Source organism: Malania oleifera, chromosome 5, assembly GCF_029873635.1.
Source record: "Malania oleifera isolate guangnan ecotype guangnan chromosome 5, ASM2987363v1, whole genome shotgun sequence".
NCBI classification, from domain to species: domain Eukaryota; kingdom Viridiplantae; phylum Streptophyta; class Magnoliopsida; order Santalales; family Ximeniaceae; genus Malania; species Malania oleifera.
In genome coordinates this window covers 111,218,203-111,243,545 of record NC_080421.1, presented here as the reverse complement: position 1 = coordinate 111,243,545, position 25,343 = coordinate 111,218,203, and the positions used below count along the sequence as shown (strand labels likewise).

Sequence of the window (25,343 nt, the reverse complement as noted above, 5' to 3'; positions counted from 1 at the left end):
TGAGAACAAGACAATCCTTAGGAGTTAAATTGTCTAGTAGCAAGATGATGGCATAAAGATATTGATGGCTTTAAAGATAGAAGTTATAGGAATAAGATAGAGAAAATATTGCAGATTAGAAAATGCTTCAAGACATGTTACAATGTCATTTTCCTCAAAACGTTATTTTCCCCCACCAAATTGGTGTGTATTGAGTCACCAAATACGTTTTCAGGATACAATGAAACACATAATATGATCTGATATCAGTTTGTGTTATACACAAATGAAAACTGATCACAAACACCCTTTAGATAATCTGAACAAATTTTCTAGAATTCTATTTCTGTAGATAAGAGAATTCAAATTTGAAAAAGATATAATTTGTGGAAGCTTTATGTAAGAAAGAGAAGGAGAGAATGATGAATTTTCTGCATATTTCGTGGAGTTAATTCTGTCTATTTATAGACAGAATTATGCCTTTTCTGAAAGGTTGCATCTGTTCAAATCAAGAAGCAGATTCGACCTGGTCGAGCCTCTAGTCGAGACTCTCAGGGATTCATGTTCAGTCGATGATACCATTGACTAGGTCGCACCTGGTCTCCTGGTCGCGCCACTTGGTCACACCACTTGATCTTAAAAAAATATAAGATTAGTTTTTAACCATCCGATCATGATCAACGGTCACGATCTCGCAACGATGCAAGTGTGCAAAGTGTCAAGTGCTTGTGCGCCACTAGCACCCTACAGCCAAAGCTGCGCACGCGCGAGTATGTGTGCGTGTGCGGACGGTGCTTCATAGGGTGCACTAGAGTACACAGTAGCACTTACTCTTAACCAATTTTCAGACATTATTCCTCCTTGTCATTTATTAATGACCTTTCCTTTTCTACTTTTTCCAATGTGGGACAAACCCACATTACATTAAATACTCCTCATGAATGCTTTAGAAAATTCATCAATGGAAGACTTTGAAAACCCACAAAATCATATATTTTAGAACATATTTCAACAGAAGTTATGGTTTAGAGAGAGCCTCAAGTGAGAATGAGGGTCAAATGATCTTCAAGTGTGGCAAGAAGAGTGGTATAAAGTGATAATTAAATATGTGACTATTATTTATGTGGACCTTGAAATTTAAAGGGATGTGTTCACAACACTAGGTGTTTCAACTAGCAATAAATGTATTAGAGTTTGGTTCATGTAGGTATGCCCCCATCAAATGAGCTTCATTGTGCATGACTCAATAGCTAAACCTAGGAAAAGATTTGCTAAAATTGGTAAATACGGGTTCTTGGATGTGGATGGGAGGCTGTGTTGCACACGAGTAATGAAATATAGTAGAGGTTGTCAAGAGATAAAAATAAACTTTAGGCTTGTGTGGACCTTGAAATTTAAAGGGACGTGTACACAACACTAGGTGTTTCAACTAGCAATAAATGTAATAGAGTTTGGTTCATGTAGTTATGCCCCATCAAATGAGCTTCATTGTGCATGGGTTCTTGGATGTGAATGGGAGGCTATGTTGCACACAAGTAATGAAATATAGTAGAGGTTGTTAAGAGATGAGAACAAGACAATCCTCAGGAGTTAAATTGTCTAGTAGCAAGATGATGGCATAAAGATATTGATGGCTTTAGAGATAGAAGTTACAGGAATAAGAGAGAGAAAATACTGCAGATTAGAAAATGCTTTAAGACATGTTACAATGTCATTTTCCTCAAAACGTTATTTGTCCCCACCAAATTGGTGTGTATTGAGTAATCAAATACGTTTTCAGGATACAATGAAATCCATAATATGATCTGATATCAGTTTGTGTTATACACAAATGAAAACTGATCACAAACACCCTTGAAATAATTTGAACAAATTTTTTGGAATTCTATTTCTGTAGATAATAGAATTTAGATTTGAAAAAGATATAATTTTTGGAAGCTTTATGTAAGAAAGAGAAGGAGAGAATGATGAATTTTCTGCCTATTTCGTGGAGTTAATTTTGTCTATTTATAGACAAAATTATGCATTTTTCGAAAGGTTACATCTGTTCAAATGAAGAAGGAGATTCGACCTGGTTGCACCCGGCGTCGACCTGGTCGAGCCTCTAGTCGAGACTCTCAGGAATTCATGTACAGTCGATGATACCATTGACTAGGTTGCACCTGGTCTCTTGGTCGCGCCATTTGGTCACGCCACTTGATCTTAAAAAAACATAAGATTAGTTTTTAACCATCCGATCATGATCAACGGTCACGATCTCACAACGATGCAAGCGTGCTAAGTGTTAAGTGTTTGTGCGCCACTAGCACCCTACAGTCAACGCTGCGCACGCGCGAGTGCATGTGCATCTGCAAATGGTGCTTCACAAGGTGCACTAGAGTATACAGTAGCACTTATTCTTAACCAATTTTCAGAGATTATTCCTCCTTGTCATTTATTAATGACCTTTCCTTTTCTACTTTTTTCCAATGTGGGACAAACCCACATTACATTAAATACTCCTCATGAATGTTTTATAAAATTCATCAATGGAAAACTTTGAAACCCCACAAAATCGTATAGTTTAGTAAAATATTTCAACAGAAGTTATGGTTTAGAGAGAGCCTCAAGTGAGAAAGAGGGTCAAATGATCTTCAAGTGTGGCAAGAAGAGTGGTATAAAGTGATAATTAAAGATGTGACTATTATTTATCGAGAAAGGATCATGGTTGTGTATAAGGCTTCAATTAATTGGAAATAAGACAATTTGAGTTATTCAATGGTAGAATGACATGTGGTTAGAAAGAAAATAAAGAGATACACGTGATACGAGTAATACTTGAACTAGCTAAGGAAATGTTACGAAAAGTGGGCTGCCCTTAACAAACTTCGATTTTAGCCCACCAAGTCGTATCTCTCTATAATATCTTAGATTTTGGAATTGATTAGGAGACCCATTAGTGTTTAGTGATCAATTCGAGCGCTCTGAGCATCTGATTACTATAAAAAATATAAGATTAGAAATTAATCAAGTAAACTGGAGCATGACAAGAAATCCTGAACTCATCTTGGGAATGTTGTGTGTCATTTTGTCAGCCTAAGGATGCTACTAAAGAGTAATTTACCAAGAATAGGGACTCTTAATAGGTGTGAGAGGATGCCCTTAGATGAGGATGACAACATTTGCTCAGTCCAAGAAGTCAGTAGAGAAGTTGTATCTCTATAGTGGGAAAGGAGAATGATGGCATTGGTGTTTTTCATTCACAAAATAATGATTGTAGTAATGAAGTTGCAAAAGGTAAGGCAAGATATCGGTCTGTGGATATGAGGGGTTATAGTGAGGGTAGGTGCACTGGGTTTTCCTCTCTCTAGGATTAGTGCCAATTTTTTGCACCATCGCACCTAAACATGCATCCACATGAAAATCTCCTCATGGAACTAAAATAACCATTAACTATCATGTAATTTACCCCTAATACAAGAGAATAACGTTGATATAGCCCAAAATAGAAGGAAATAGTGGATAATAAAATGGAGAGCAAAACCATAAATTGAAAGATTGCAACAAGGCAAAGATGTTCAAATCCAAATGTATCTGCTGCCACTATTCTTTTATAAATTTGCACATGTAAAGACTACAATTATCATGACAATTTAATTATTTTATCCTGAGAGAGAGAGAGAGAGAGTACAATAAAGCAAATCAATTCTCTGCCAAATAACACATTACTGCATTTCATTGCTCTCCTGATGATATATTCTGTTATCAATAAGAGGGGCAGAGAGCTGCTTACAAATTCACCAGTATTGGATTTAAGAACAAAATTGCATTAGCACCAACACAGGAAACAAATTGAAAAATGAAAGAAATATAAAAGATTTTTCAGATTAAAAGAGGGTTTTCTTTAAAATGTAGTGAAGCAGGAAGGAAAACATGTAAATTATTCATCCACTGCCAATACAGCCAGTGTTGAATTTAGGTACCAATACAAGCGGGGATCAATATTTTGATTAGGCCTTCTCCCACTTGAGGGGCTTCACAACTTCCCAGGTAAAGTCTGGGTCATCCCTTCCAAAATGCCCATAGGCAGCAGTCTTCAGGAACCTGCCATTTCCACCCCTCTTGAGATCCAGGTTAATGGAAATCATCCCGGGCCTGAAGTCGAAGTTCTCCTTCACTATCTTTAGGATCTCCTTGTCAGGAATCTTTCCAGTTCCATATGTGTCAACAAAGACAGACAAGGGGTCAGGTACCCCAATTGCATAAGACACCTGCACAATACACCTACGAGCAAGCCCGTTCGCTACAATGCTCTTTGCAGCCTGCCTCACAATATAGGCACCACTTCTGTCCACCTTCGTAGGGTCCTTCCCAGAGAAAGCACCGCCACCATGGGCGCCCCAACCACCATATGTGTCAATGATGATTTTACGTCCAGTGAGACCTGCATCACCATGAGGACCCCCAATGACAAAACGGCCAGAGGGGTTGAGGTGGAAGATGGTCTTCTCATCAAGGTACTTCTCAGGGATCACAGGCTTGATAACATGCTCCTTGAGGTCAGCAGCGATCTCATCATTTGTGACAGTCTCATCATGCTGGGTGGAGATGAGGACAGTATGGACACGGATGGGAACCATAGCACCATTTTCATTTTGGTACTCGACTGTGACTTGGGTCTTCCCGTCTGGTCTTAGCCAGGGGCAAGTGCCATTCTTTCTAACTTCGGTGAGGCGAGCCCCAAGCTTGGTTGCAAGGACATGGCTTAGAGGCATAAGTTCAGGGGTCTCATCAGTAGCATAGCCAAACATGTGGCCTTGGTCACCAGCACCGATCTCTTCCGGGCGTTTTGTGAGGTGGCCATGGACACCCTGGGCAATATCAGGACTCTGCTGTTCAATGTTGACCAGGACCTTACAGTTATCAGCATCAAGACCTACATCATCAGAAACAAATCCAATGGAACGGCATGTGTCACGGACAATCTTCTCATAATCTACGTTTGCTTTGGTGGTGATCTCTCCAAAGACCATGACCATGTTGGTCTTTGTGCATGTCTCGCAGGCAACTTTACTTTCCGCGTCCTGGGCAAGGCAGGCATCAAGCACTGCATCGGAGATCTGATCGCAGAGCTTGTCGGGGTGGCCCTCATTCACAGACTCAGAGGTGAACAGGAAAGTCTCCATACTCTCAAGCTACAAATCACACAAGCATCTTAATAATATGATAAGCAGCAGCGAGCATAAAAAATGCTTCCTTAATTTTAGGGGGGCAAAGTTATCCATGTAGAAGAGTATAATACAGAGAAATAGTAAGAAAATAATATAAAACATAGATATACTTGGAGATTAAGATGCTTTGCAGTTTATGCGTTTTACAATTGAGAAGAGTGGGAATGGAATGTGTATTGAGTATTTTTTTTAAGGTCATATTCTTCAGAACGGTTAAAAGGAAAATGGATTCCTAAAAAAATTATTCTGAAATAAACTTATACGAATATTGAACCCAAAACAAAGATTGTTTTCAGATTTTGGGCATGGCTGACAGAGTGCCAAAGCAGAACCAAAAGCACGCTAGAAAATCCAAGCTCCAAGCACAGAATATAGCATATAATAGCTAGAAATATACTGCCTAGATTTAACTCTAAATAGATGCACAGAGAAGTGGACCAGGATTTTTGCAGCAGAAATGTTTTTACCCTTTTCTGGACAACTAGGATAGATACATCTATTTTCTGTCACAAAATATTATCACCTAGGAATGGTACTATTCACTGCTCAGTACAAACAAAAGAATTTCTACTGGACCACAAAGCCCATGTTTGATGCAGTATGAGTAGGGATTTACAATAAATGCTAACACAGAATATGGATCACAGCTTCATACCAATGAAACTACTAAATTCTTTAGAAAACATTTTGTTATAAAAATAAAATATTAAAAAAAAAAAGCAGCAGAACAAAAAGCAGGCGACCGAAATTTCAATCTTTGAAGGGTGCCAGCAGAGTTTATATGCAGTGTTTTGGGAATCACAACGTGAATTAGAAAGAAAGAAGAATGAAATTTATAACACACGAAAGCGACGCCAGATCTGCCAAATTCCACCGCAATGCGAGCGAGTATACTAGATCACTTCATCAGATATGGTCTGAGAGAAGGATAAGGCGATTAAACTTCGGACATATAGGCCATACTGGCGAGAAAATCAGAACCGAAAACCAAATCTCCGACCATCGCAACATCATATTCATAAAGAAGAAGAGCAAATGAACATATTTTCTAAGAATTTCCAAAGCAAAGACCACGAGATCGTTCAAATTTTCCCTTTTCTTAGACACACTATACGAACTCCACAAAACACAAATCCGCCCATCTCCAAAGCACATCATTAGAAAATATCCAGCATTTATCCAGATCCGTTAGCATTTCAGTCAAACGCAATCAAAGGAGAACAAAAAACCAAGCAGCATTTGCACAGACAGTAAGTAAGAATATCAAGATCTGGGAAGTGTTTTTTCCCAAAACCAGAAAAGCAGAAACAGAAAACACAGGAGAAACAGTAGGGCTAGAAAAAAGGTACCTATAACAGGGGAGAGAAAACAGCCTTTGGATTTCCCTCTTAACTCGGTGAGTCTTCATATCCTTCGGACCCGTATTTATAGACGGGTGGTCCAGAAAACCGGTTACCGGGACGAACAGTTGCGATTCCATGGTGCCTTGGTGGGAAGGGATATATGATCCGACGGCCGATGGTTTGGCCGGGGGTGAACGGTCGCCGTCGGATGGAGGAAGTCGTGGGGCCCGTTTTCGGTTGGCTGGTTGGTTTGGTGGGGAAGGACCACGACGGCTGATCCCACGGTGAAGAGAATCAAAATGCCCTCATGAGTCGCATTTTTGATTCAGTCCGCGCAGGTTTAATTCGTAGGTGTTACCGGCAGTAGCCCGTCGCTCACCTACCTCGTCCGGTCGTCGGCTCACTGGCTCCCGTTTGTCCGGCTTGGATTGTTAGCTTTGAAGTAGGGGGATTTCAGCCCCACGCGCATTAACGCCTCTCTCTCTCTCTCTCTCTCAATGAGTCAATGGTTGATTCATGCACGAGCCCTCAATTTATAATATAGCCCGCAAATGTATACCTTATGAATATAAATAACAAGAACTATAAATACTTCACGGGTATGGCGCGGTGGAAAGGTAAAAAGGATATCGGGATTTAAATTCTAAGTAAATACGCTGATACCTGTGAATGGTGAGAATTTACTCTATGAGCCAGCGGAGACTGTGAATAGTAAAAAATGAATAGTAAAAAAAATGGAATAAATATATATATATAAAAGATTTAATAATAAAATAATATATATTTAATGTAATAAGATGGATTGGATTTCAATTTGAAATCCAATTCCATCTTCTTCTTCAACGCCTCTCTGCATCTCTCTCAATTTCCCTCTCTGTCTCCGTCTCACTCCTCCATCATTCTCCTCTCTATCTCTCTTCAATTTTGTCGGCCTAACGAGCGCCAATCAGAAAACGAGAGGTACCGTTGGGTTCCTAACTCCGCCACCGACATTTCTACTGGAGCGAATTTATCGTGGGAGTGGCGTAGGCACCACTTCTGAGAAAATGTATATTTTCTCTAAATCCTTAATTTCTCCTTAAATCTACCATTAAATCGACAATCAGACACCATTACGAGATCCTAATCATGATTGTCGTCATTTTGACGTGAGTAAATTTTCAATTGAGGTTTTCTAAACCCCACTCCAAAGTGAGAGTGAGATTTGGAAAATTAGGTAAATTGGTTATATTTGAAAGTATAATTATTTATTTGAAATCTATGGGTTTAGGAAATATTAAAATAATATTTTATTTAGGATTAAGTTAATAGAATTAATATTTTTGATTCAAGGCTTGAGTGAGCGCCATAAGCATTTTTCGAGATCCCTGTTGGCGTAGTTTAAGAAACCATGTAAGGGGACAAATATATATTAAACTAAAATTTTTAGGAATTTAATAGGAAATGAATTGTATTATATATACGTGTATATTTTTCAGTATGAGTTTAAATGTCAACCATTTAAATTATGTTTTTTTTCTAGTTTAGGGCTGTTTATTAGATATGTATATGCGAAAATGAACTGATAAAAGTGGAAAATATTTTTAAAATAATTATGTAAGAAATAAAAGGTATTTTCAGTATATAAATATTAAATGTTGGTTGACTTATTTTACAGGCAGTGTATGAATTTTATTACTAAATTGTGTGGCATAAGTAAATGTAAATTTTGCGCAAATATATGTTAAATGTATAAGATGTAAGTTAAGTAAGTAATACATTGAAAATTAAATATGATATGAAATATGCCGCTTGTGTGTGTTAATGCAACCCTGTAAACAGTTGAAAGATGTTGGGTAAAACAATTAAAAAATGTTAGATAAAACAGATAAAAGATGTTGGGTAAAATAACTGAAAAATATTGGGTAAAACAGCTGAAAAATGCTTGGTAAAACAGTTGAAAGATGTTGGGTAAAACAGCTGAAAGATGTTATGTATGTAATGAAATGAAATGGAAATGAATGAAACGAAAATAAAGTGTGAAATGTGAACAATGTAAAATAGAAATTAGTCACTTAAAGTGAAATAAAATGAAATGTTAAAGTTATGAACATAAACATAGGTGAATGGTTGAATAATGACAGAAAGAATAATGTATTATGATATTAAAAGTATCTATGGTCGTTAAACATGTTACGATTAAGCGAGGCATACTCTTCGCCTGAGGGTTTACTAAGAAAGGTGAGTGCGCTAGTAACTTCAGATGTGATAGTAGCTGCATAATGTACTAGGGCAGAGGGAACCTACTTGTCTGGGTGGGTAGATTTTTCTATCCTTGGGGCTTTCGCTGGTAAACCTTTGTTTGAACTATGTGAGAACGAGATCAATTTAATACTTGAGGACTTATTGAGTAAGGTGAGTGTCTTGCTATGCTTTAATTGTAACCTTCGAGTTGCCAAATGTATCAGAGCAGAGAGGTATTACTTGTATAGGCGGGTAATCACCCATATCCTTGGGTAATTTCATGGGTTAAATCTTTTGCATGTGATTGATTAGGTTCAGAGAATGATTTCAGAAATTATGTTAACGATTTTCAAATGTTAAATATTATGTTGTTATATAAATTCATGTTAGTCACATGTTGTTTTAATATATTATTTCTTCTCATACTGAGATGTGTCTCACCTAAATATGAATTTATCTTTTTCAGGATTTCCTCAAAATCGAACTTAGAGAGTTCGATGTTTTATAACATTTTTGGAAATAGAAAGAGAAAAATGTATATTTTAATGTTAATTTTGAGATGTATATTTTATGTTTTATGTATTGAAGTCTTCAGATAGATGAATAGTTGTGAATACTGGTATTTGTGGATAATGTTTTGGAGACATGTATATATGTGAGTACAGGTAGTGAATAGTTAATTTGGAATATGGATAGGAATAATAAACTCTGGTATTATATGATTAAAGACTATATTTATGTTTTTCATTACGTACATGATATTAGTATGTGGATTATTAGGTAAATAAATAAATTAGTAGCATTCCGCGCCCACCTAAAGGGTCGTGGTATTACAAATTAACTAGGAAAGTCCAACTAAAATAAGTTCTAGTTGGACCACCTAAGTATTTTAGGAGGGTAAATGTAGATTGTGGGCGTCTAGTTGGTTCCCATATATCAATTAATGAAGGGAAATGGGCTTCTATTATTTTGCTTTCCAATATTGACTCATCCAAAGTTAAATTTGTGGAAAAATTATGCATCCTAAATTTTATTTTTAAAATAATTTTTTAATATTTAAATTTAATTTAAGTGTTTAGAGAGCGATTAAGGTCAATATTTCTATTTAAATAAGCTAAAATGTTAAATAAATTTCTAATATTATATCAAGGAATACTTATTTATAATTTATTACTTAAGTAGGCATGTACAAGTATATAACTTTTCACTTATTTACAAACCGACCAACCTGACCTAGAGGACATTTCGATGGTTACAATTTGATATTTTTATATTGAAGGTTGGCCTAACATTCAATGCTTGTAAGAGGTTGAGAAGAGTATATAAGACGAGAAATAAACTATTTTTTCCAAGCCTAATAAATGTTCAATAGACCCAAATCACAAAAACCCTACCCCTTGATATGTGTGTACGACTCATCTAATTAAAGTTCAAGATCATTATATTCTTCTATATTGTTGATGTGAAATTTTAGTCCTTCTCTTGAATATAGAGCCACCAAAATCTCCTAATTCAAGATGCTTTCATCCTCTCACCCACAATTTCACCAACATAGTCTTTTAACTTTATGTGGGTATTGACTTCAATTCAATATATATAGTTAATTTATTCTAAATCAAATGATAACGAGTTCATATATATATATATGCTAACATGGGTCTTTTAACTTTATGTGAGTATTGCCTTCAATTCAATATATATAGTTAATTTGTTCTAAAGCAAATGATGATGAGTATTTAAATGATACTTTACATAGTCATGAGTTCACTCTTTAATTATTTTCTCCAATTACTTATGGAAATCTCATTGTGTATGCATGACTCCCATTGAAAAAAACACTACCATGACACTTCCCTCATCTTATATTAGTTAATACCATTACATTGGGGTTGGTATGCCATTTGATAGGGGGTTGGTGAGTCCTCAACATCTTAAGTCTAAGAAAGGTCTTAACATAGAACAAGTCAACATCTTCAATAAATCATCTCACTAATAATAATAATAATAATAATAATAATAATAATAAGGGTAAAATACATTGATCTTCTTAGAGGTTTTAAAAAATTTAGAGACCTCTCTTCAAATTGTTAAAAAGACACAAATCTCCCTTTATATTTTGTAAAAAAGACAAGTCTTTTAAGGGGACAGAATGCTGTATTTTTTTAACAAAAATTATGTGAGATATAAGATGTTTTGAAATTTCTTGGAATGCTAATAGAATTTTTGAAACTTCAGGAGAGGTCCTTTATCATTTTGTCAAATCTCAGAAAAGGTGCCTGTGTGTGTGCTCGTTTTTAACCCTCATAGGATTCAAACCGAGACCTTCAACAACGAGAATTCATCAAGTTTTGATTGCTTACATATCTCATAAGAGATTGAGAAGAGAAAATATTTTTCATATTATTTTAGAAAATCTTCACTTTTTAATGTATTCATGATTAGAAAATAGTGCAAACATGATTTTTTCCTTTTTCACACATATTTTTTATTTATAGCTATTGAAAAAAATTTGCTCATGAAAAAAAAAAAAATTCATTGCATGCTTATAATTATTAATAATAAGTTAATAATTATAATTTAATAATTATAAATTATAATTACAATTTATAGTTTTAATTATAACATGACGAGGGTTCATGTAAGATTCAATGAGGTTCGTTCACCAACCACGACCTCTCCATCACCCACCAAATCCCAAAATTATGCTTAGAGCCAAGCCGAGGTGTGAAACTAGCTAGCTGGCTAGCGGCCCAAGCCTTCACACGGGACTTACTAGTTGACTGCGAAACGACGTCGCAACAAGTGACAACAACGAGGCGATTAAAAGTGGCCGGGTCACGGAAGTGGGGCAGGCGGAGGTGATTGGGCCAGTTGGAGGAGGCTAAGCGTCCGCCACGGCCCATATATAGCTTAATGGGCCCGTTCATGGGATTCCAAACTTTTGGGCCAAGTGAGTCGTCGTGGCCTTTTGGACACCTCAACTTTTGTCAGGTGGATAGCGTGTTGACGAATAGGATGCTGCATAATCAGGAACACACAGACAGAGTTGAGTGAGGAACAATTATCGCACTTCACCGATCACATAATGTCTGTCATAAATATTTGAACACATGCAAGTGAGAGATATATTTCGGTATGAATTCATAATGAAAAAACCATTTCTTATAAAAAATTTTTTTATTGTAGCCGAAATTAATTTGAATGAACTTTAGTTAATGATATATTGCTGATGTAGTACAGAAAGTAACTAATTCTATATCTTACATGAAAAAATCATCATTTATAACTATTTCATGGGCTTTGCAAGCTCTAAGTTCTAGCTCCCCCCCCCAACCCAATTAGTGTGGTATCCTTCCTAATGCTCCGTAGGAGCGATCACACGGGAGCTACCTTCCCTAAAATCCTCTTAATCTCTGTTTCTACCTGAAAATAAAATGATTTTTAGGAAACATTCATTGATTACGATCACCTGAAAAGAGATAAAGTAAGAATGACTTGTATGAACTGGGGTGTACTCCGAGGGATCAATTTGATGCCTAAGCAAGGGACTAATGAAAAGTTATGAATTGCAACAGTAGAAAGAAGTGAATATGAATGAGATGCTTACCTCTTCTCCAATTCCCTTTTTATGGTGGTGGAGGTTGACCCTACATCAATCTGACATTAATGGACATTATTGTGCTTATGTGGGTTACATAGGTTGTATGGACATTTATGTGGAGGTTTTAAATATGGTTTTGTAACCATCACTCTCATCAATGTGTATATTAAAGTCTATTGACTCATTCTGAGTTGTGCTTCTAAGTGCAAAAGTGTCAAGTTGTATAAAGGATGAGTCCATGATCGTATTTTATAGGGACCACTGAGTATCAAAGTATTTGTGAAAGTTTAGTAAAAATTTGTTGCTATGAAATGGTGTGAAAATCTTTTTGGATTTTTTTATGTTTAAGAAAACAGTAAGCGAAATAGGAAGTACCAAAACAAAACAGATTCACTAAAACAATTTACCAAACACTTAGGTTACAGGTTCAACATCTTTTTGCTTCCACCGTTTACTAATTCCCTAGGTCTTACTCTTCTTCTTGTTAATCCAATCAAGGCATTAATAAGATGAAATTTTTAGACTAAAGTTCGAGTAAATTTACCACATCCAAATGGAATGAAATAAAAACTCTCATTAAGCATCAATCGAATTTCATGTAAAAATTTATTGATGAAAATCCTAGATTAAATCAAGGTTTTGATGTACCTAACGTCAACAACAAAACAAGAAACAAGAGCCAGTGATTTATCAACGATGCCTTCAATTTTCGGTTTTAGCAAAATAAAAGTTTAACAATAATATCGTAAGAAAACTAATAAACCATGGAAAGCAACAGACATTGACCCACAACCCAAGTTATAGAACTTAGCCACTCAAAGTGGGATACCGGAGATATATCTGTTCATAAATACATATCAACTGTGCAATGGAAAACATGATATACCTGAACCTTATACACAATACCAGAGTCCTACTACCTTCATAATTATATATATATACATCCCTAAAAAATCCATAGAAATATTCTAGGGATTCACACAAAATCTCTCTTCTAACTCAAACACTTACCCTGCAGCTAGGGTAGTACTAAAACCTCCTCTATCTTGGAGCTCGCTCCGCTCGTCTGTCTGGATTTCCTGAAATGTTTGAATTCTGGGGTGAGACACCTCTCAGTAAGTGGAATAAATTAGCATCAATGTGTGGCACATGAGTTCTATTGTGTTATAAACATATACTATACATAATTAACTGTAACTGATAAGTCAGGAATAATCTATTTTGTATAAATCTGAAGAAATCATATTTCAACATAAACATACTGTTTCATAATAAATTTTTGTATGCGTATAAATTATAGGCTATATTTGTATAATACTAAAATTCTCCTTGGGATGGATAGCTAGCCGATATCATGTATTACCCCCACATGATTGGGTTGTGCAGCCCGTAGGTGGGACCTAGCGATGGTTGGCCTACCATGCTAAGCCAAAATTGACTCGTCTGTAAATATGATTGGCCTGCCCAACCTGGTATAGACTTCCATAGGGGCACACTACTACACTGGGCTCAATCCACTATCCATTCACCGACACTCTATTTGAGACATGTGGTGACACTAATCTGAATTGATAGTTACGGTACCGTGCTCTAAAACTAAACTAAGTCATTCAGGTTCTGCTATCATATAATACATTTCATAAATAATTGTAATATAACTGTTTCTTGGTTCTGTGTAAAATCTATCATAATAATGTTTCTGAATAAACTGTTATAAATATATCTAGTCACGGCATCTGGAGCGACTGAAATATCACGGCATCTGAGCCGGTTGGAATATCACGGCATCTGGGCAGGCTGAGTTATCATGGCATTTGAGCCGGTTGAATTATCATGGCATCTAGGGCAGCTAAATTATCACAGCATTTGAGCCGTCTGAATTATCACGACATTTGGGCCGATTGACTTATCACAATATACTGAAAATATCATAAATTCTATATAGTTTATAGATTTTCTAAAAATTCGTTATATAAACATGCTTATTCTCTATAACCATAAAATAATCTAAAATGCTAATATTTGTAATAAAGTATTTATACTCATGCCACACAAGTGAGTGCTATTTTATAATATGCTAACTGTCTGGTAAGATTATATTTTTCTCAATTCAATCATTAGATTTCCCAAAAACTTACATTAACTCATAATTTCTTAATCAAATACTATATTTTTAATGGTAAACTTTCCAAAAATACTTGACATAATCTATCCCCTTACCTGTTTCCTGGAACTATGCCTATAGGGAATCCAATACCATGCCTACGGCGCCCGCACAAAGCCTGTATCCATAAACCCTAATTCAATCATTGTAACCCCAGAATAACAACCATTCAACATACCTAGGCCCACATATTACCAATAACGAGCTAAACTCTAAAAAATAACCTCCTTACCCTAATTTTGGAGTGGTGCCTGAAATATCCGATTCATAAAATTACTCCAGTTAAACTGCAGAGAATCGCCACCAGGATCCCGAAATCACGTTTATCAGTTGATTCAAACTGAAATTAGGTGAGAAATCAAAGAGAGAAGGAGGGAGAGCCGCAACCCTAAGAGTGAGAAAGAGGAAGATTAAATTTCCTCTAAGAAAATAAGCTACATGACTTATTTTATTAAGCACTACCAAACAAAAACATCGATGGTTTTCCTGAAACCGTTGATGGTTTGGCTTTTAACCAAACATTTTCACCATTTTACCCTTAATCGTGCCGCAGTAATTACAAAATCGTCGACGATTTTCTGCTCCCCCACTAAACCGTCGATAGCTTGGTCTATACCAAACCAAATTCCTTCTTTTCCTTAGTTTTTCTTGTTATTCCTTTTTTCCGGGTCTTTACATTCTCCCCTACTTATAAAAACTTCATCCTCAAAATTTTTCATATATTTTATAGTACCAATCTTAAGGGAAAATGCTACAATTTTATTAATTATCCTCACTTATGGCAGAGGAATACCGTGGTCACATATACGGTTATGGGAGATTACAATAACTAAATCAAAACTCTCCCAAAACCAACCAATACAGAATACTATTACATTCAACTAATTAACTTGCACAAAAATCTACTTACATACATGATTTCTTACCTGAACCATTATCTTTCGCTGGCTAATGATGAATCCCACTAAATAAATGTGGGTACTTCTGATGCATTTTCTCCTCTAACTTCCACGAAATTTTGTCAACTGCATGATTCCTCCAGAGTACTTTCATTAGGGGGATTTTCTTAGTGCATAATTCCTGCTCTTTATGATCTAAGATCTGAACGGGCACCTCATCATAAAATAAGGTCTCACCAATCTCCAGTGCCTCACAACTTATTATATGAGATGGATTTAGGACATATTTCTTCAACATGGACACATGAAATACATCATGGATTCTAGATAGCGTTGGGGGTAACGCTAACCTGTAGGCAACTAGGTCAACTCTGTCCAATATCTCAAATGACCCAATATACCTAGGGCTAAACTTTCCCTTCTTCCCAAATCTCATTACTCCTTTCATTGGTGCAATTTTCAAGAACACATTATCACCTACATCAAATTCCAATGCTTGTTGACAGGTATCTGCATAGATTTTCTGTTGGCTCTAAGCTGTTCTAATTCTTTCCTAGATAAGCTTGATTTTCTCAGAAGCTAGCTGTACCATTTCTGGCCCCAATATTTTCTTTTCTCCAATTTCATCTCAATATAACAGAGATCGACATCTCTGACCATATAATGCCTCATATGGGGTCATCCCAATACTAGTCTGGTGGCTGTTGTTGTAAGTAAATTCCACTAGTGGCAGGTACTGAATCTAACTACCTCCAATCTAGCACACAGGAACGCAACATATCCTCCAATATTTGTATAGTCCTCTCTGTTTGTCCATCGGTTTGAGGATGAAAGACCATGCTAAAATTCAACTAGGATCCCAAAGCTCTTTATAAGCTTTTCCAAAACTAAGACGTGAAACGTGGATCCCGATCAAAAATGATGGATACAGGCACTCCATGCAATCTGACTATCTTATGTATATACAGTTTTGTCAATCTACCCATGGATTAGTTAACTCTGATGGGAAGAAAATGGGCAGTCTTTGTCAATCTATCAATGACTACCCAGATGGCGTCCTATCCATAAAGTGCCGATGGTAACCTCTATACAAAGTCCATAGAAATATGCTCCCACTTCTATTCGGGGATGTGAAGTGGTTGCAATGGTCCCGCCGGTCTTTGATGTTTAGCCTTCACCTGCTGGCATGTCAAACACCGCTCTACATATTCAGCAATTTCTCTCTTCATATTACTCCACCAGAAGGATATCTGCAAATCCCTGAATATTTTTGTACTTCTTGGATGTACTGTATACAGGGAACAATGCACCTTTTCCAAAATAGCCTTTTTAATTTTGGCGCCATACGAAACCTCAGAGCTCCGTCATCTGATCCCTGTCCGCTCTGCACTCTATCTCTGATCTTTTGCGTCTTGCATCAGCGCAATCTTAATATTTCTCCAACAAAGTCGTCTAAAGTACCAGATGAGCAATTAATGCTTGATAACTACCCTCTACCAGCTCTGCACCAAGTCTTTCTAAATCCATTCTGATATGACGTGCAGTTACTATTGCTGATACGAATGCGCACCCTGATTTACGGCTTAACGCATTAGCTACCACATTAGCCTTCCCTAGGTGGTAACCGATGATACAATCAGAATCTTTAATAATTTCTAGCCATCTCCTCTGCCTCATATTCAGCTCCTTCAGCGTGAAGAAATATTTCAAACTCTTATGGTCTGTAAATATTTCACACCCTCCACTATACAGATAATGTCTCCAGATCTTTAATGCATAGACCACTGCAGCCAACTCTAAATCATGCACAGGGTAATTCTTCTCATACTCTTTAAGTTGACGAGAAGCATAGGCTACAACTTTCCCCTATTGCATTAGAATGCATCTAAACCCCTTTTGAGATGCATCATTGTAGATTACAAATCCACCATCTCCTGATAAAATAGTCAAAACTGTTACAATGACGAGCCACTGCTTCAATTCCTGGAAGCTCTACTCACAATCGTCATTTCATTCAAACTTAGCATTCTTCCTTGTTAGCCGTGTCAGAGGCCTTGATAGCCTAGAAAATCTCTCTATGAACTGGTGATAATATCCTGCTAGTCTCAAGAAACTTCTGATCTCCTAAACATTCCTCAGTTTCTCCCAATTCACTACCGCTTCTATCATGCTTGGATCTACAGAGATACCATCCTTGGATACCACATGCCTAAGGAATGTAACTTTCTCTAACCAGAGTTCACACTTCTTGAATTTGGCATACAATTCCCTTTCTTTAAGTATCTAAAGTATCAGCCTCAAATGTGTGTCATGCTCCTCGGGACTCCTCGAATAGACCAGTACATCATCAATAAAAACCACTACAAACTGGTCCAAAAATTGATGAAAAACTCTGTTCTTCAGGTCCATGAATGCAGTAGGAGCATTCCCAAAAATTCATAGTGGTCATACTGAGTTCGGAACGCTGTCTTAGGAACATCCTCTGCTTTGACCTTTACTTGATGGTACCTAGAGCAAAGATCAATCTTAGAATAGACCCGTGTTCCCTAGAGCTAATTGAACAAGTCATCAATACGAGGAAGATAATACTTGTTCTTAATTGTCACTTTATTTATCTCTCTATAGTCAATGCACATCCTCATCGACCCGTCTTTCTTCTTTACAAAAAGAACTGGTACTCCCCAGGGCGATACAGTAGGTCTGATAAATCCCTTATCTAATAATTCTTGCAACTGATCTTTTAGTTCTTTCAATTTTTCTAGAGCCATTCTCTAGGGATCTTTAGAAATTAGTGTCGTCTCTGGATGAAAATCAATGGCAAATTCAATCTCATGGTTAGGAGGTAATCCAGGTAGCTTCTCTAGAAATACATCTGAAAATTCCTTCACTACTAGAATATCGATAAGTTTCAATTCTTTCTATGGCATTCCCTTCACACAAGTTATGTACCCTGGCATTCGTCCAAGAGTAGTCTCATCGCTTTAATAGCTGACACTAATTGTGGTAAGGAATGCACGCGCGACCCCACAAATCTGAACTTCTGCTCTCTACGAGGTCTAAATACCACCTCTTTCTGATGATAGTCGATGCTAGCATAGTTGGTCGCTAACTAGCCCATTCCTAATATCATATCGAATCCATGCATGTCTAACACTACAAGGTCATCTGGTAGCACTCTCCCCTAAATATCCACTGGATACCCTTTAAATGACCTTCGACACCTCACTAATCCTGGCAGTGTGGCTACTGATAATTCGGTGTCTAGCAATTGAGTTTTTACCCCACATAACATGATATACCTTGTAGATACAAAAGAGTGTGTGGCCCCTAAATCAAATAAAATAATAGCTTTAATTCAAAGCATAGTAATAATACATGTCACCACATCGCCAGCCGCCTTAGCATCTCCTGGTGTTAGTGCGTAGACCAGTGCCTGCACAGTATTCCTCTGTTGGCCACCTTGGGGTGCTTGATTGTTTCCATAGAATTTTCTAAGGGTGGGAGCATTGCTCAGCTACGTATGACAATCTCGTGCCAAGTGACCCGATCTACCACACTAGTAGCAGACATTTCTCCCCACTCAGCACTCTCCCACATGTCTCCTACCACATCTAGGGCAAATATGGTAAGTTTGCTCGCCCTGAAATCCACGACTTCCTATCTCTTATCTCTAACCTGCACTATATCTGACTCCCCTCCATGGGCCCCAACTAGTGCCTGCCTGAAATCCAGGAGGCGTGGGCCTCTTCCTCTGACTTTGCACCTCAACACCCCTTTACCTGCTCGTCTCCGCTACTGCAGCCCTATCTACCAATTCTGCACAATCCTACACCTTCAAAATTGCCACTTGTTCATAAATTTCTTGCCTTAAGCCTCTCTCAAATTTTCTTGCCTTCTTTACCTCATATGGAACTATGTACGGGGCAAAGCGAGACAGCTCAACAAACTTTGCCACGTACTGTTGAACTGTCAGGTGCCCCTGAGTCAGATTCAAAAACTCCTACACTTTAGCTTCTCTAGTGGTGGCAAGGAAATATCAGTCGAAAAACATCTCTTTAAACCGGCTCCAAGTCATGGCTATAGGTACTGGTCTCTGCTCCTCTAGAAGTCTCACAGTAGACCACCAACGCTCAGCCTCTCCTTCCAGTATGAATGTGGCATACAATACTCTCTGCTCATTGGTGCAGCGTAGTACAGTTAGGATCTTTTCAATCTCTTGTATCCAGTTCTCTCCCACAATTGGGTCTACACTCCCTGAAAAGGTCGGATTATTCATCCTAGTGAACTGCTCTATAGTGTAGCCTTGGTCCACTGACAGGCATCCCTGCTCCCTAGAACTCCGTGCTATCTCAGCCGTAACCTATTGAGCAACACTGCGCAGGACTGCATTAGAATCGCTACCACCCATAATAGAGGGCCCCACATCATTACCACCAGCAGCATTCGTATTATCATTCTTAGGATCCATCCTGAAAATAAAACAACATAATCTTAGAATCCTAACTTCATAACATGACTAATACATTAATCTAACTAAGAATATCATATAACCCATTAACCTAACGTCCTTATTCTCAATTTAAGATTCAATCCTCCAATTTAGAAACAAAACCTGACAATAGTTTACCATGGTTTTCCTGAAATCGTCATTCCAGGAAAATCATAGAAACCACTACAAAGTTCCTGCCTCCAGACTGCAGAACAAAACCCTAGATTCTCATCTTAACTTCCAACATTGACTCACTAAAATTCTGATCTACTCATTTCCTGTCTTCTTCAAGATCTATTCCTATACTTTGGTATTGTTTTTCACTGTGCACTAAAGTCTACAGAACCTAGCAACATAGGCTCTGATACCACAATGCAACGCCCCGAAAATTCTAGCTATATATTTTTTTCCCATTTTACTTAATAAACTCTAATACCACAACCTGTAAACAAAGTCAACATAGACCCAAAGTGGGGTATCGGGGATATACCTATTCATAAATACATATCAACTGTGCAGCGGAAAACATGATATACCTGAACCTTATACACAATACCAAAGTCCTACTAACTTCATAATTATACATATACATCCCCAAAAATCCATAGAAATATTCTTTGGAATCACACAAAATCCCTCTTCCAACTCAAACACTTACCCTACAGCTAGGGCACTACTAAAACCTCCTCTATCTTGTAGCTTGCTCCACTCGTCTGTCTGGGTTTCTTGAAATGTTTGAATTCTAGGGTGAGACACCTCTCATTAAGTGAGATAGATTAGCATCAGTGTGTGGCATATGAGTTCTATTGTATTATAAACAAATAATGTACATAATTAACTGTAACTGAATTAACTATAACTAATAAGTCAAGAAAAATCTATTTTATATAAGTTTGAAGAAATCGTATTTCAACATAAACATACTGTGTCATAATAAATTTTTGTATGCATATAATCGTCTGCTATATCTATATAATACTGAAATTCTCTCCGAGATGGATAGCTAACTGATATCATATATTACTCCCACATAATTGGGTTGTGCAGACCGTATGTGGGACCTAGCAATGGTTGGCTTACCATGCTAAGATAAAACTGACTTGTCTGTAAGTACAATTGGCCTACCCAGCCTGGTCTAGACTACCAGGGGGCACACTACTACACTGGACTCAATCGACTATCCATTCACTGACACTCTTTCTAAGACGTGTGGTAGCACTAATCTGAACTGATAGCTAGGCACTGTGCTCTAAAACAAAACTAAGTCATCCGGGTTTTACTATCATATAATACATTTAATAAATAAATCTAATATAATTGTTTCATGGTTCTGTGTAAAATCTGTCATAATAATGTTTTTGAATAAACTATTATAAATATATTTAGTCATGGCATCCGGGCCGGCTAAAATATCACGACATCTGAGCCAGCTGGAATATCACAGCATCTAAGCTGATTGAATTATCACGGCATATAGGTCAACTGAATTATCACGACATCTGGGCCGATTGAATTATCACGGCATTTGAGCTGGCTGAATTATCACAGCTTTTGGGTCGGCTGAATTATCACAATATACTGAAAATATCATAAGCTCTGTACTATTTATAGATTTTCTAAAAATCCATTATATAAACATGCTTGTTCTATGCAATCATAAAATAATTTGACATGCTAATATCTGCAATAAAGTATTTATATTCATGCCACACAAGTGCTATTTTATAATATGCTAACTATCTGGGAAGATTATATTTTTCTGAAAAATAACAATAAATCTATTTCCAGGGTTTTCTCAGTTCAAACATCAGATTTCCCAAAAACTTACATTAACTCATATATGCAATTTCTTAATCAAATACTATATTTTTAATGGTAAACTTTCTAAAAATACTTGACATAATCTATCCCCTTACCTATTTCCTGGAACTATGCTTACAGGGAATCCAATACCATGTCTGTGGCGCCTACACAAAGCCTGTATCCATAAACCCTAATTCAATCAACTTAACCTCAAAATGACAATCATTCAACATACCTAGGTCCACATATCACCAATAACTAGCTAAACTTTTAAAAATGACCTCCTTACCCTGCCTTTGGAGTGGTGCCTGAAATGCCCGATTCACAAAATTACTTTGGTTAAACTATAGAAAATCACCTTCGGGATCTCGAAATCAAATTTATTAGCTGATTCAAACTAAAATTAGGTGAGAAATCGAGGAGAGAAGGAGGGAGAACCGTGGCCCTAAGAGAGAGAAAAAGGAAGATTAAATTTCCTTTCAGAAAATGAGTTGCACGACTTATTTTATTAAGCATTGCTAGACAAAACCATCGACAGTTTGGCTTTTAACCAAACCTTTTCACTATTTTACCCTTATCCGTGCCACAGTAATTACAAAATTATCGACGGTTTTCTACTCCCCCGCCAAACCGTCGACGGCTTGATCTACACCAAACCAAATTCCTTCTTTTCCTTTGTTTTTTTTATTATTCCTTTTTTCCGAGTCTCTACATAATGATTATGTTTCTGTTCTTCTATAAGGAGCACCTGTTTTGCCTACCTCTGCCAAGCACCTCCACTACTACCCCCACTAGTTGGTCCCCTAAAGATTACAGTATTCTTTCCCATGATTTATTCTTCCTTCCACTCGTCTTCTGGTTTTTTTATAATCACGGGCTTCTTCTTGGCGGTCACCTCTTTTCACAAACCTTGATAATTATTCTCTTCTTATTAGAGCTTCAATTTCGTTCTTCAGGTGGATACGTTCTTTTGTACCATGCCTATGATCCTTGTGGAACTTACAGAATTTAGATGTGTTTCGTTTATATGATGGTGCGCGCATAGGCTCTGGCCATGAAACATAACCTTTTACCTTGATGTGCATCAAGACATTTGCTTAAGAAATGTTAAGGGAGTGTAGGGCTAGAACTTAGGCACAGGTCCTAACTCCCTTGAGGTGCTGGGCAGTCTACTATTCTCTTGTCTTTTCCCTACTCTCGTCATTTCTTCCGTATCTTTCAATACCTTTATTTTTAGGTCGGTTTGGCTCCTCCTTGTGACCATCGCCTCTTCTAGGTTGATGTACTTCTGAGCAAGTGCCATCAGCTCTCCTATATTGGATGGTGGCTTCTTTCCTAGTGAATTCAAGAAATCCCCTAGCTGGAGATTCGTTGTCAAGGCTGTTACTACTACTCTGTTATCTAAGTTTCAAATCTCTAGGGTTGCGTTGCTAAAATGATGCATGAATTTCTTTAATGTCTCCTTTTCTTCTTGAACAAGGCTCATCAGATGACCCGAAGTTTTTGCTATACTCCGACAGCTGATGAAGTGTTTAGTGAACTATTGCTCCATTTCGGAAAAAAGATCTGATTGAACCAGGCTTCAAAGTTTGATACCATGCCATGAAATTCCCTTTTAAAGTGGCTGCAAATGCTCAGCACATGATTGCATCCAGTGCACCTTACAATTGCATCAACACTTTAAAGGTGTCTAAGTGATCAATCAGACAAGCCATCGTATCCCTTTATATTTGGCATTTTAAACTTGCTAGGCAAGAAAACATTCATTACCTCTTTAGTGAAAGGTGGCTCTGAATATTTGATTGAGGACTCCCCGAAGGATGGGTTATTGCAAGCTTTCTTCATCATTTTCTCCAATTGATCAAATTTTTTAAAATTTTTATTCCAGTTCGTATGATTGTTGTTCATAGATACCCACGCTATTCACATCTTCAACCTTTCTTCGCTGGATCGGAAGCCTTATCAACGATCTCTGGTGGTACTGCAACCTTTCCATATGACTCAAGTTCTAATCAATCAGAGTGTGGGACAAGTTCCTTATGATCCCTTTTCTGTTGCGGGATCATATTGAACATGTCCTCCATCCTTTTTTGGAATGCAAGGAACTCACCTCTCATTATAGCGGAATTATCAATTGGTGTAGAACGTATAGATTGAGGTGATTGGTCACCCACAACAGGTTCTGAATTTGAATTGTGTGATGTAGTCATGATCAAGGATTGGAAAACAAAACCTCTCAAGAAATTTCCACATACGGCGCCAACTATTGCTACTTGAAAATCAAACGATTTTCGAGAAACGCTCCTTGATCACAACCACCTAAAAGAGATAAAGCAAGAATGACTTGGAAGCCCCAGGGTGCACTCTGAAGGATCACTTCGATGCCTAAGTAAGGGAAAAATGAGAGACTATGAATTGTAATAGTAGAAAAAAGTGGATATGAATTAGATGCTTACCTCTTCTCTAATTCCCTTTTTTATAGTGGTAAAGGTTGAACCTCCATCAATTCGACATTAATGGGTATTATTGTGCTTGTGGGAGTTACATAGGTTTTATGGGCATTTATGTGAAGGTTTTGAATATGGTTTTGTAACCATCCCTCTCATCAATGTGAATATTAAAATCTCCCCATCGGTTATGTAAGAAGGTTTAATAGTGGAATAGAAACCATCCTTCCTTTTGAGTGAAGATATTTTGAGGTACCAACCCTAATGCCAAATTCTTTGCCTAAAGGATTTCAAATCCTAGACTTTGGCAAATCAACAACAAACCACAAAAGTAAAGCTTGGGTTTTATTCACCGTCGTTCTACGAAAATATGAGTCTCAATGACATAAAAAATAGTTATAAGTGAGTCTCACTTGCATGAAAAATTCCAATGTTGTATAATATAATCAAAAGTTATGACTCTTATGTGCAATGTTACTATTTTGTCCAAGTTTTCTTATATGCGACTATTAAATATTGTGATCTATAATTCTTTATATCTTTTTAAAAAACTCATAATTAGACATGCTTATAATATAACAATTAATGTTTCCAAACAAAACATTTTTATTGATATTGAATTTTTAACAAGCAAAATATTGTGTGGTCAAACTAAATAAAAGTTAATGAACTTATAATTTTCTCCTAACCCCATTTTTTAGTAGACGAAAAAAATTAATTTTATGCTTAGAAGAGTTCTTAAAAATTTGTGTATATCTTGTTCAAATTCACACAAATCTAAATTTAGAACTTAAAATTCATACTCCTAAACATAACATAACTAAACAAACCAACTACATGAATTTGGGTGTGGACTTGGCGTGAATGCGTATCAAGCTTACTCGTGAACTACTCGAACGCAACTCGACTCGACTCGACTCGATTCTACCGGAATTTGAGTCTAGTTGAATTATTCAAGTATTTTAACAAGTCGAGTTCAAGTTCAGTAATAATACTCGAGTCTAGTTTAAAGTCTAACTAAATTTTTAATTTTATTTTTTGTATTATATATGTCGTATAATATATATTGTATATAATATACTTAATATTACCTGTACATTATATATATATATATATATATATATATATATTGTATATATCAAGTCGAGTTTAATCTAGTTGAGCCTGAGTTTTAAGATCTTATAG

General features: G+C 36.8%; 1 protein-coding gene across 1 annotated transcript; it reads right to left on the bottom strand.

Moving 5' to 3' along the window:
• Positions 1–3,669: 3,669 nt before the first annotated feature.
• LOC131155558 (S-adenosylmethionine synthase 5) lies at positions 3,670–6,846 on the bottom strand. The gene is made up of 2 exons (XM_058108778.1): positions 6,539–6,846; positions 3,670–5,153 (listed from the first exon to the last, which is right to left on the bottom strand). The coding sequence occupies exon 2, from the start codon at positions 5,142–5,144 to the stop codon at positions 3,969–3,971; it is 1,176 nt and encodes a 391-aa protein (XP_057964761.1). The 5' UTR covers positions 5,145–5,153; positions 6,539–6,846; the 3' UTR covers positions 3,670–3,968.
• Between the last annotated feature and the right edge of the window lie 18,497 nt (positions 6,847–25,343).